The sequence below is a fragment of the Sinohyriopsis cumingii genome, chromosome 15 (genome assembly GCF_028554795.1).
Source record: "Sinohyriopsis cumingii isolate HCF-2022 chromosome 15, ASM2855479v2, whole genome shotgun sequence".
Taxonomy (NCBI): Eukaryota; Metazoa; Mollusca; class Bivalvia; order Unionida; family Unionidae; genus Sinohyriopsis; species Sinohyriopsis cumingii.
Window position 1 is genome coordinate 26947999 of NC_142975.1, and position 14571 is coordinate 26962569.

Genomic DNA, 14571 nt, shown 5'->3' on the forward strand with positions numbered 1-14571 from the left:
TACCTCAACCAGACATTGTGGATGACTTGCACTTGGAGTAAGGAAGAAGGCTTTTGATTGTGGTGTCAGAAGGTTAAAGGTCAAAGTGACTGAAACAAAAAAATGGTTTCTGCACAGTAACATCAGAGGACTATTGAATATAGGTCATGTGTATAATGCACCATTAGCAGTACACTTTAGGTCATGTGTGTAATGCACCATTAGCAGTACACTTTAGGTCATGTGTGTAATGCAGCATTAGCAGTACACTTAGGTCATGTGTGTAATGCACCATTAGCAGTACACTTTAGGTCATGTGTGTAATGCAACATTAGCAGTACACTTTAGGTCATGTGTGTAATGCAGCATTAGCAGTACACTTTAGGTCATGTGTGTAATGCACCATTAGCAGTACACTTTAGGTCATGTGTGTAATGCACCATTAGCAGTACACTTTAGGTCATGTGTGTAATGCAGCATTAGCAGTACACTTTAGGTCATGTGTGTAATGCACCATTAGCAGTACACTTTTTATAATTATTTTTCTAGTGTAGAAATGATCTTAAATATAGCCACCATTCTCTCAGGTTTCTAAGATGTCCTTAATTGTAATAAGAAAATAAGTTCACTGTACCAGGATTTATATGACATAGTGTATAACAGATTAGAGGACAGTTTTAAAAAATTAGAGGACATCATGTATCATAAAGTAGAGAACATAGTCAGAGGACATGGTATGTACCAAACTAGAGGACAGATTTCATACAAAATTAGAGAGTACAAACATTTCTATACAATTTAGAAATATATTTGGATATGAAGATACATGGCTTGGCTTTTTACTTATGGTGAATATACACTAAATTTCAGTTGTGCTCTCTCTCACTCTCTCTCTCTCTCTCAGGATTAATGAGCATAGGTTTTTATCGCCATTGTTCATTCATTTATGCAACAGTGCATTGTTTATCAATTGTGTGTTATATACTATGTGCTTGTTTGCATGTTTTAAATCAATAAAATTCTGTTTTGTTCTGTTCAGACTGTGCTTGAATGAGGTTGTATTCTTTTCCAGGCTGTAATAAAGCATCCACAAGATACAAGAGAACCATAATACAGTATAAAGTCTGAAGATGGAAGATGCCATATATATGTTGATATGCTAATTCCAGAAATGAACAAGGGACAAATCTGGATAAGACTTAAAAATAGACAGAGAAAGTCATATTGGGGTTTGATCATTACAAATTTAGTTTACCTATAAAGAGGGAGATGATAATACCATTAAAGCCATATAAATTTCATACATTTGGTAATGACATGAGAAAGGTCTATCTAAAATGCAAATGATGTTCTTAAAAAAAGTAATGTTATGTCTGACATAATTATCACTTGGTTCCTTGATATCGTTCACCCTACATAGCTTCAATCTTAAGAACAATGATGAATTTTAATTAATTATTTTTAGCATATTGGTTAATATAGTTTCTCAGTTCTTTATTAAACAAAAAGACTGCTTTTCTAACATCTGAGATTAAAAGATTATCAATAAGATAATTTACTTTAGCAAATGATACCTTTAAAAAAATGTTATAAATAGGCTGCAGCTTATATTAAAATAGTTATTTTTGTTTTACTTACTGGTGTGTGTGTGTGTGTGTGTGTGTGTGTGGGCATACCTTTGAGATTTGATAAGATTATATCCTTATATTCTTTTTCATAAGTGAATACTTTGTGGTGTATTTTACCTTTCAGATGTATATAGCAAACAATTTTGTAAAATTTTAAAAATTGACACTTTTTAAATTTTCTTGATGGAGATTATCATTTTGAATCAGTTATAATGGATTCAATCATAATATTTCTTTCTTTTGTTGATGGTTTAATTTTGATTTTTGTTGGCTTTAAGTTGAAGTATTCTCACTCTTGTTGTAATCATATCTGTTGTTGTAGCTTGTAGAGAATGTTTTTTTTCTGCTAATGGTGGTGCCATGCATTGTTTGGTAAATAATTTTGAAGTCTCTGAATTAAATGCCATTAGTTGTTGGCTTGCATGGGTACATCATTCACAAGGAAAGACAGATATAATGTAATCATGGTTTTAGACAATGCCCAATACAAATTACTGGTAAAAAATGGTTGCTTGGCATCCTATTTAGATATTAAGTCCTCATTTCCTGATGTTCTATGGACAACACCTAAAGGAAATTTTTTAGACCGTATAGATTGGCCTTTTTTATGAAAAAATATTTGATATAGATGGCTACTGTATTATTCTGTGATGTGTTCACTATTAGTTTCTAACAGAATTTGTGTTTTTGTCAAGGAAGTGCAGCTTGAACACACTGTAAATAACAAGTTTCATTATAGGACAATTGGAATAACATGTGTTATGCAAAAATAAATGCACAATGACACACTTATATTTACATTTCAAAACTAAATGAATATATGTGTTAACAAGAAAATGAAATATGACATGCAAATGGGCCTTACTGTATTTATCTTTAAAAACTATGCTCATATATGTGCTAAAAAGAAAATGAAGTGTGAAACATAACATTAATTCTTCTTATGATTGCTAAGTTCCTAATTTAGTGATTTGTACAACTTCATTTACCTATAATCTACTACCATCCATTTTTAAACCTGCCTTTTTTGCAGTCCCTCTTTTCTTTCATGATTCATGAGCTTCTTAATTTACTTTTGTAGACTTTGGTTAGGAAACATATTTATAGAAGCTTGAAAAATGTCATGATAAATTTACCAGCAAGAAGTGCATAGCAAAATCAGTGCATGTAATACTCACAAGTTTAAAAATAAACAGGTTTGAAAATTATCCAGTTTTAACACATGTATGAAGGGAGGAGGTAGTTACCTGGACAACTGTTTTAAATTTGTCATACATGCATACATGTATAAATAAAGTCGAATGAAATAAAAAAAAAATCTCCATTTGGAAAATCTATATCAATTTCTCTACAACAGCATCTAATTTTGATCCTAGGAATATTTGTTAGGACATGCTTTATCAAAACTTCCCCTGGGATGGCTCCCTTAGCAATTGTGTGGCTTCATTAGCAACAGAGTGTAAAACCTATTTTTGATTTATCTCAAGAAAGGCTGTGCCAGTTTGGATGAAGCTTAGTAAAAATGTTCATAGGACATGGCCTATCATATGGAAAACCTATTTCTATTTGATCCAGAATAACAAATGAGTCAGCTCTGGGTACAACTTGGAGAATTGTCTCTTAAAACAGCTCAGTTAAAATTATGTCTTGGGTGGCTTCCATAGTAACAGTGTCACTTCTTTTGCAACCATATGGAAAATGTAATTTTCAACTTTTTCTATTGTACAGGTGAGCCAACTTTTTATCACACTTGGTAGGATTGTTTGTTAGCATATTTTCTACCAAAAATAATGTTGTGGGTGGATCCTCTAACAATGGTACCACTTTGATAATAATCATACAGAAAATATTTCCAATTTCTTTAGAGGAAAAGCTTAACTAATTTTAATCAAACTTGGTACAAATGTTTCCTATGACATGCTCTGTCAGCAGATGAATTTTTTATTAAAACTAATTCACGTAAAGACAATGCTTCATTACATATTAAATTCTGACTCACATAAATCTCAATCTGTCCATGGGTGATTTTCATGTATTGACTATTTGTCTATTAACTACTGATGACTCCCAAACTCTCCACAGTGGAGGCACAACAGGTGCACAGTATGTGCCCATGGAATCGCTGTGGGTGAAGTGCTTTAAAGTGAAACAAGTATGGGAGCAATTAAATGACCCACCAGGATGGGTGGAGGAACAAAAACTGAGTGAGCTGCTCTGTGTCTTCAAATTATTTAGCATGACTGTAACGTTTCTGCTTCATCAAATACACAACAGCTGTTTGTGTATTAGTATGACCCTGGTGCTGTGCTTTTCTTAAAATTTGGTTGCAAATGTTAACTCTTGGCTATTGCTGGTGGCCTTATTTCATCTAATCCTTAGGCCTATTTAATTTCCAAATTTGGCAGAAGTTAAGCTCATTGTTTTTTTTTTATTTCCAATAATACCACATTCAGATTCAGTATCAACAAGTGTTTACTTTATACTGTAATACAGCAGCCATGCTGCAACTCTATAATTATGAAATCAAAGATTATCCATACAGCAACAAAATGAATTCATTAGGACAAGTCCAAAATATGACTATCCACACAGCAACAAATGAATGCATTAGGACAAGTCCAAAATATGACTATCCATCCATACAGTGAGAGATGAATGCATTAGGACAAGTCCAAAATAGGACTATCCATACAGCAACAAATGAATTCATTAGGACAAGTCCAAAATATGACTATCCACACAGCAACAAATGAATGCATTAGGACAAGTCCAAAATATGACTATCCATCCATACATTGACAGATGAATGCATTAGGACAAGTCCAAAATATGACTATCCATACAGTGGCAAATGAATGCATTAGGACAAGTCCAAAATATGACTATCCATCCATACAGTGACAGATGAATGTATTAGGACAAGTCCAAAATATGACTATCCATACAGTGACAAATTAATGTATTAGGACAAGTCTAAAATATTCTGACTGATCTTGCACCATCAAGATTCTAATTCAACACCATGTGTTAAGATGGTGGACTTAGGGAGATATGTCCTGAGAGAAATGTGTGATTACCTAAGATATTACATACACTGAATAGATGTATATAAGAATGGCTCGTTTATCATCCAAAATAGCTGACAAGTTACAGGTGTGAATAAAATTGGCTTGTTTATCATCCAAAATAGCTGACAAGTTACAGGTATGAATAAAATTGGCTTGCTTATCATCCAGAATATCAATGTCAGGTTACAGGTATGAATAAAATTGTTGAAAACTGGGAAAATCACATTTTACAACTTATCAAATTGCTGACACTGATATAACCAATATTAGTTTAAGACAAAAATGTTCACCTGTAGACAAAACAACAGGCATAGGTGGGTCAAATATAGTTCACGTGTTTTATATAATTTAACAAATGACAATCTTATTAAGCGGCTTATTCAGTAGTGTAAGAATATATTCTATGTAAACTCTTGCAAACCTTGTGTTAATTTTGCCCATTTTACTATATCCTGATAAAAATTCTTTCAAGGAAGACATTATTAATTTGTACAGTCTGAAGACATCCATCAGATCAAAGATGGCTTCAAGAGTGACAAGAAGCCCAGTCAATTAGATGCAAGATCTCCTCACTAATCTGCATCACTATAGCTCATTATTGAAACACTCCAAGATCATGATAATAAATTTGTTTTGTTAGTTGAAATGGCACTTTTAACTATTATTGGCTCTATCATGATAAGGAAATGGGAACTAAGTGCCTTTCCCAAGGACAAACAGAGGCAGCCAACAGGGCTTGTCTGGATGGGGTATTGAACCCAAGACCCTTGGATTATGAATCCAATGCTCTACCAACTGAGCTAACACAGCTCCCTTGATGATAGAAGCATATATTCCAAACATGGTCAAAACTGAATAAAATATGTCTTTCAGATTTATAACAAATTCAGCCAGTCAGATGCAATATCTATAACTTAGTATGTGTGGATCTTCAGTTATCAAACCCATCCATGATAATGGGGATATAAGACAATAGTTCATGTTTGATCACTGCCTGTTCTGGAGTAGTAACAAACACAGCCAATCAGATGCAAAGTCAACTCAATAATATGAGTGGCTCTCACTCATTCTTAAACTTGTACAGGGGCTTGATGATATATGTATAAATTCCAAATTTGATCAAAATCGTATCAGAAATGTGATTTCCATAGTGAAAACAAGCTCAGAAAATTAGATGCATGACCACTCCATTAGTATATGTGTATCCCACTCAGTATCAGACTTGTTGAAGGTCTTAAGGAATGAAGCAAATAAGCCAAATCTTATCAGAAATACAACTTACAGAGTGGTAAAAAGCTGAGATAGTCACATACATGTGATGCTACTGGTGGAAGGACAAAAGTGCTGTCTACCACACATATTTGAAAATAAACAATTTAGATTAAAAAGAAATGGCATTATTAATGGTATATATTACAATTTTATCAATGTTAAAGTATGGTTTGAGTAATAGATTTAGTAATAGATTTGTCTTCCCTTACCTGTTCTTCCAATAATGAGATAATATCAGGTAATGGAAATGAAGTTTGGTTTCTTCATATTTTTTAACATCAAAATGTAATATTTCCTTTATATATGTATACATGTACTGATATTTTACTGTATTGGATTAATTTCTTGATACCACTAATTTCTATTTTTTAAGATACATTTCCAATGGTTCAACATAAATTTCAGTAGTTTGATGAACTTTTATTTTATCAAAAGTATTTTTTAAATAATAATTGAAATCTGATTTATAGTTTGCTTTCACATATGTTTAAAAAAATAAAAAGTATGCTTTCAGCCATATTGCTTTATTGCATGATTTGATTTATGATATTGTGTTTGATATCTCTGGTAAAATTCCAGTAGTTGCAACAAACACTGGTATGAATAGTAATTGCAATAATTGCTACACACACTGGTATGATTGGTAACTGCAGTAATTGCTACAAACACTGGTATGATTGGTAATTGCAGTAATTGCTACAAATACTAGTATGGTTGGTATCGCACTTAATGTCAGTAAGAAACCAATTAATCCAGTTGTTATTGTAATTGATTTATTTATGTTACTATATAATTTATATCATTTTCTATATGCTGCATTTAATTATGTTAAACAATCATGTAATTCTTCATATGTATCTACAACATATATGAACATTTATTTATTATATTATATTAAATTTGAAATACATATACTGATAAATTGGTTGGTGTTTGACAATAACATAAACTGTAAAATGTTTTTATAACATAAAATGTACCACATCAAGTAGGGGCCCCGAGTGGCCGAGTGGTCTAAAGCGCTCACCGTTCCGGATCACTGCCATCTCACCTCTGTCTGCGTATGTTCGAGTCCAAGGCTCGGCTAGCGTGGGTACGTGGGAAAGCCTGCCAGTAGTTTCTCGTGGGTTGGTGGTTCTTTCCTGGGTTTTCCAGGGTTCTTCCTCCACCAGTTATACTGGCCGCCATATATGGCCTATCTTGTGCTGAAAAATGGCGTTAAACCCTACAACAACAACAACCACATCAAGTAATAACTCCACAATCCTCAGTGAATATTGTTTTCATACCATCATTTATTAAAACATCATCTGCAGTGATAAAATAAATTTATTTCAAACTGTGGAGTTTTTGTTGTAATTGATATAAAATCCAGATAGTAATACATCTGATATTTACTTTTTGAGTTGATTCTATTTCAGTGTTATCTAATATTTTATGTGCTATGATACGTAAATATCTTGCTTGTGTTGCTCCTTTCATTTCCTATATACATTAAATCCCAGAAACCTATTTGAAAAATAAGCTGGTTTTGGTGTCATAAACTGTATCTCTGTTTTAAGATCATTTAATTTACAAAATTTTATTTTAACATCCTACAACTTTATTAAGTTACTGATATTTATATGATCAGCCTATCTATGAAAATGAGGTGAATTTACGAAAAGTGGTGTGTTGTACAAACTTCACAAGTTCCAGTGTTTCTTTAAACTGATAACTTCTATTTAGGCATTATGGGATTGAAGACTATATGCAGGATTTACTTACTTCCCAAACTAAAGAGCTTAACATCATGCAAAATTATGCACCTCCAAATTTGACAACATAAATGCTCCAATATACATTGTCAATTTTATTTTATGTAAAAATACATGTTAACATATTCTGGTTACAAAGAATTAAAATAGTTTAAGCAACAATCAAGAGATATATTAAAATAGTGAGTCATAAAAATAAATGTAGAAGTGTGTGTATGTGTGTGTAACTTTGATTTTAACAAAGCTTTAAAAACAATTCAGTCATAACACTACATGCAATGTCTGCAGTGTGGTGATGTCTGCACTGAGGCATTGTGCTGCAGACATGTAGCATCATGTCCCACCCAGTCACATTATCCTGACACCAGGCCAACCAGTCCTAACACTAACCTCTTAATGCTGAGTGCCTAGCGAGGCAGCTGTTAGTACTATTTTTATAAGTCTTTGGTATGACTCAGCCCAGGTCAGAACACGCGCCTCCCACATCTGAGGCAGATGCTCTAACCACTATGCCACTGGAGTGGTAATAAATGAAGGAATGGAGCCAAGTGTTTGATACTATTTTGGTAATCTTAACATACAGACATGACCTTTGAGAAGGTTGGCAAAGGGACAATATCCAAATTTGGATAGTAAATCGCCAGATAAGAGTTGCTTATTTAGCAGCTATGATGCAGAGTGGGGTGCTGAAGAGTTAACTTAATATACTTAGCTTCAATCATGTAGCAAAGTTTGATATATAATAAAAATATTTTCTTTTACTTCGTAAAAGACCGGATATGTTTCATCTTGTGGTACCAAAGCAATATATTTTCACTTGTGGCTTTTTCACTCAGTAACATGTCAGGTTTTTGTATCACACAATTTAATATATCCAGTATTAACTGCTAGGCAGTAAAAGAACAACACACAGCATGTAGGATAGTATGTATAGTATGTGTGCCATGTACGATAGTATGTATAGTATGTGTGACATGTGGCATAGTATGTATAGTATGTGTACCATGTAGGATAGTATGTATAGTATGTGTGCCATGTACGATAGTATGTATAGTATGTGTGTCATGTAGGATAGTATGTATAGTATGTGTGCCATGTAGGATAGTATGTATAGTATGTGTGCCATGTAGGATAGTATGTATAGCATGTGTGCCATGTAGGATAGTATGTATAGCATGTGTGCCATGTAGGATAGTATGTATGGTATGTGTGCCATGTAGGATAGTATGTATAGCATGTGTGCCATGTAGGATAGTATGTATGGTATGTGTGCCATGTAGGATAGTATGTATGGTATGTGTGCCATGTAGGATAGTATGTATAGCATGTGTGCCATGTAGGATAGTATGTATGGTATGTGTGCCATGTAGGATAGTATGTATGGTATGTGTGCCATGTAGGATAGTATGTATAGCATGTGTGCCATGTAGGATAGTATGTATGGTATGTGTGCCATGTAGGATAGTATGTATAGTATGTGTGCCATTTGAGGTCAATGACTTCTTATTATGTAACAATGTACAATGTAACCTCATTGTTAAACCTATGGACAGTTTCACCTGTCCCCCCCAGTTACATATTTGACCCTCAAGAGCCACATATAATTACTCATAATGGACCTCTGATTTGCACCATTTTCAGTAAGGACTGATGAGACATTGTATGAAATCTTTTGGTGAAAACCCCATGTCAATATGACAATCAGTTAATGAGCTGTAGTGATTGTAGGATTTTCAAAATGATCAAAGACATCAAACTGGCAACATTTTCATTTGGTACAAGTTAGATGTCTGATGAAGACCCAAAAGTTGGTAGAACCTTCTCTTCAGGATGAGTATCGATAACAAAATGTTCATGGCCACTGTCTCCACCATACTGGGTTCCAAGCAGCACCATTTTCATTTTGGACCATGAGATGAATGTGTGTCTACATTTTCATTTTGGACCATGGGATGAATGTGTGTCTACATTTTCATTTGTCCCAGTAGTTTAGGAGAATTAGTGGCAATAACAAAATTGGGCTAATGGACAAATGATGGGTGACAGATTGACAACGGAAAAGAGACTATTGCATAAGCTCTTCAGGTGTATGAGCTCAAACACAAAAAAGCCATTATCATATGCACTTAGCTTGGCCATGTTGTACAACAATCATCATGCAATCAAGTATCCAGTGAAAATAATGTTATATTCATTCCCAATTAAAATTACTCCATTGTTTTTTAATAATTATTTATGATGTATCTATAAAACATGTGAGTGTCAAAGTATTAATTAGCAAGTATTTGCAAAGGAATAAATATAAAACTTGTACTGTTAAAGAGTGGCTTTCACTAAAATATTTCTCATGATTTCTAGTTTGTCCTATATGAAAATGGTGCCCATGAGACATCCAATATGGCAGCCATCTTGAAAATTCTGCTAACTTTACTCGTCCTGACATGAGGTTTACACTGAAAGATGTTTAATGATATCAAGTTGGTCTTAATTTAAACTATTATCTCTCAGACACCCAGTATGACTTCCTAAAATGTTTACTTAGTCCTAAAGTAAATCATGCTAATTAGACTTCCAATTTCATTGGTCATTTTGAAGATCCTGCATAATTTTATAGTCACAGTTACATGATGATTTCAATTAAAGACTTTCAATATGTAGTTGATTCCTTATGACAATGACATGCACAATATGGCTGGCATGATAGCATATTGAAAATTGAACTTAAAACTTAATATGGCTGGCATGATAGCATATTGAAAATTGAACTTAAAACTTAATATGGCTGGTATGATAGCATATTGAAAATTGAACTTAAAATTTAATATGGCTGGCATGATAGCAATATTGAAAATTGAACTTAAAACTTAATATGGCTGGCATGATAGCAATATTGAAAATTGAACTTAAAACTTAATATGGCTGGCATGATAGCATATTGAAAATTGAACTTAAAACTTAATATGGCTGGCATGATAGCATATTGAAAATTGAATTTAAAACTTAATATGGCTGGCATGATAGCAATATTGAAAATTGAACTTAAAACTTAATATGGCTGGCATGATAGCAATATTGAAAATGTAACTTGACCTGATGATCCTAGAGATATGGGGTTTTCACTAAAACCTTTGTATGGCATATAGTTAGTCCCAGATTAAAATGGTTGGTCAATGGTGGCCACTTTGATTGCTATCACTTTTTTTCTTGAAATGGTGATACTAGCGAAATGGGATTTTCACTAAAACACTTTTCACTGTATGCGGTTAGTCCTAAATGGATATACTGTAGTACATACATTACCTCCCAAAGGCTTCAAAATCTGGAAAAAGCTACTTCTAAATGGATGGCATTCTGTGTGTTAAGAAAATGTACTGTTGATGTTCTTACATCAACTTCACTGATCACAAATACACATGCACACATATACATGCACAAACATACATTCATTTATTTAAATTAGTAAATGTCATTTATTAAATGTTGCCTCACTCTTTATGCACATCTTCATTAGCTAAACTTGATTTCTGTTGGCCTGACACTCACTCTTGTGCTGGCAGTTGTTCTTACTGTTCCTGTCATTCCAATAGACAAAGAGATGCAGCCTTTCTTTGGAGGTTGCATAGGCTCAAGGTATTATGATGTTGCAGGCAGTATAGTGGTTATTTTGCTGTGCTTAAGGCAAAGAATTTCATCCACATTCAGTATGCCACCACTGCGTAAATTTATCATGGTCTTTATATGTGACAAGCTATCTCTAGATGACCTAGCAGAATTCCTGTTCAGTAGACTCCTGCTTAACCTCAGCACCCTTTGCCATAGGTGCATTAATGCACACAAATTGTTATAGCTACTCCATGCAAAACATGGTCAAAAAAGAGATAGTCCTTGACAGTCCCCATGAGCTGTGTATATACATTAATTGTATATCAAAAGGCTAATCAACAACATCACTGACAGAATAATGAACAGTGACCTAACCAAATACAAACAAATTATTATTTTAGTAGGTGGAAATGATGCTTGTGAGGGAAGGTCACTAAATCAACTCAAAACAGATTTTGAAAGTTTATTGTATGCTGCTAGATATTGCAGCCCAAATACATGTAAATTAATGATATCGGGACTACCTCCTCGTGTGGACACCAAGGCCAAAGAAATAAATGATCTGATAATTGACTTATGTGAAGATTTCAACCTACAGTACATTCCACAATACAAATCTTTCTTCATTCAGAATCAGGATGTCAACCTTAGTCTCTACCACAGAGACAAAATTCATCTAAGCAGAAAAGGAACCTCTCAGCTACTGAGAAATATTAACATGTATGCCCCTATTTTCAAGCACTTTAATGAAGAGTGTTGTCTCAGCTGTGGAGAAACTGGGCACATGACACAGGTATGCCGTCATGGCAAACAGATCGAGTGTTTTAGGTGCCATAAATATGGACACAAACAAAGACTTTGTTCATCAATGTATACATATTAGGAAGCTGGCAAAGAGGAGAATGCCAATGCTTCATTTACAAAAAAACTAAATGTACCCAGTGGGACTCTTGACTCTTAACTATTCAATGGACACTATTGTAGATGCAAATGTAAATGGATTTTCAGGGTTTGTGTGTGACTTTGAAGATGCTAATATATATGAACATTTAAATATAGAAATAGGATGTCAGAATGATAAAAGTAGTATGGAGACAATCTCAGTGAGTACCCCATTGCATGATGACATACATGTAATTGATATGAAACTAAATACAAAAGGTTTTAACATAGGTCACTTAAATGTACAAGGTATAGTGGGAAAGATAGACCAGATTAAGTTAATGTTGTCTTCCATGGAAAATAATATACATGTTTTAGGACTCACTGAAACCAAATTAAATGCTAACCACAATGATGATCTATTTCACTGTCAAGGCTACAATAAACCATTTCATAGGGACAGAGAGACAGCGGGGGGGGGGGGGGGGGGGCTTGTTGTATACATTAGGGAAGATGTAAATGTAAAAAGGCGACTTGACTTTGAGTCACATGAAATTGAGAGTATCTGGGTGGAAATTTTTCAAAATAATGCAAAATCTTTCCTAGCTGGTTTCATTTATAGACCTCCTTCCTCCAAAGCATTTTGGAATGATAACTTTTTGAAACAAATAGAAAATGTTCTAGCACAGGAGAAAGAAACATATATACTCAGAGATATAAATAAGGACCTTCTCAATACTCAAATAAGGAACAACTGGATGGAATTTATTGAATCATTAGGCCTAGACCAGCTGGTAAATGAGCCTACAAGGGTAACAGAAAAAATCAAGCACTCTTATTGATCACATTTATACTAACCTACCAGACAATGTGGCTTGTGTTAATGTACCGAATGTTGGTCTTAGTGACCACTATCCTACTTTTTTGACAAGAATGGTTAAATGCAAGAAAAATAAGAAAAATACACATAAAACGATCACTTACAGATCATTCAAAACTTTGAATGAAGAACAATTTCTCAATGACCTATATAAAGTTCCATGGACTATGATCCAAAATTTGGATGACATAGATGAAGCCATGAGGGTGTGGACTGACTTATTTATGGATGTAGTATCTAAGCATGCACCACTGAAAGTACATCGAGTAAAGACTGATATTCAACCTAATTGGCTTACTACTGAAATCCTAGATGCTATGAAAACATGAGACAAATTCAAGGCTATGGAAAACCATGCACAATATAAAGTATGGAGAAATAAAATAACAAGTATGATCAAAAAAGCTAAAAAAACTTATTATCAATCATTGCTTGAAAACAAAAAGAGCAACACAAACTCCATTTGGAAAGTCTTCAGTGAACTCACTGGAGGAATGCACAAAAAACAGACAAATAAAATTCACTCACTTCTGGTAAATGACACCATAGTCACTGATGAAACTGACATTGCAAATGTTTTCAATGATTTTTTCATCAACATTACCACAAAGTTAAAAGAGCCAGTGATAGAAAACAACTTTAATGAACTGAAAAAGTTCTGCAGCAGTAAAATCTCAAAGGAGGTATGTTTCTCTATCCCACCAGTGTCAAAAAACTTTGTTAAAAAATGTCTCAGTGAACTTGATACCAAGAAAGCTACAGGACTTGATCAGATTGGTCCACGACTCATTAAATCTTCTGCCTTTGCTATTGTAGATAGCATAACATTCATAATTAATTTAAGTATTGCAACCTCATCTGTCCCCAAAATATGGAAAACTGCAAAAGTAACTCCTATTCACAAATTTGGTTCTAAGGATGATGCTGATAACTACCGACCAATTTCAATACTACCAAACTTGTCAAAATTGATTGAAAAACATGTCCATGACTCATTCATGTCATATTTAACCAAACACTTGCTGTTACACCCTAATCAATCAGGCTTTAGACAGAACCATTCCTGTGAGACTGCCTTGATCTCCCTAACTGATAAATGGCTTCAAGCACTTGACCAAGGTAGAATAATAGGAACTGTATTTGTAGATTTCAGGAAAGCTTTTGACATGGTGGATCATGAAATCCTTTTGAAGAAACTGAAAATCTACCAGTGTGATGAAAGAACAATTAGATGGTTTACTTGTACTTAAATGAGAGAACACAACATGTTTACATAAATAATGTTCTGTCTGAACCTGAAACAATTAGATATGGAGTACCACAAGGCTCAATTCTAGGTCCACTACTATTCATTTTATTTATTAATGACCTACCACTTTTACTAAGAGACTCAATATCATCTACAGATCTCTATGCAGATGACACAACATTGTCAGACATCCAAAACACAAAGCATGAGCTCGAAATTTCTTTACAGAGTGCACTAAACAAACTGGAAAACT

The 14571-nt window shown here is 33.8% G+C and overlaps 1 protein-coding gene across 1 annotated transcript in view; it reads left to right on the forward strand.

Annotated features, from left to right (window-relative positions):
• The window catches only part of LOC149781449 (DIS3-like exonuclease 2), a 183971-nt gene extending 176682 nt beyond the window's left edge, over positions 1-7289 (forward strand). Inside the window, exon 26 of the mRNA XM_089935531.1 lies at positions 1052-7289. Within this exon, the coding sequence (XP_089791657.1) occupies positions 1052-1090 (39 nt within the window). The 3' untranslated portion in view covers positions 1091-7289. The remainder of the gene's footprint in view (positions 1-1051) is intronic.
• Positions 7290-14571: the final 7282 nt, after the last annotated feature.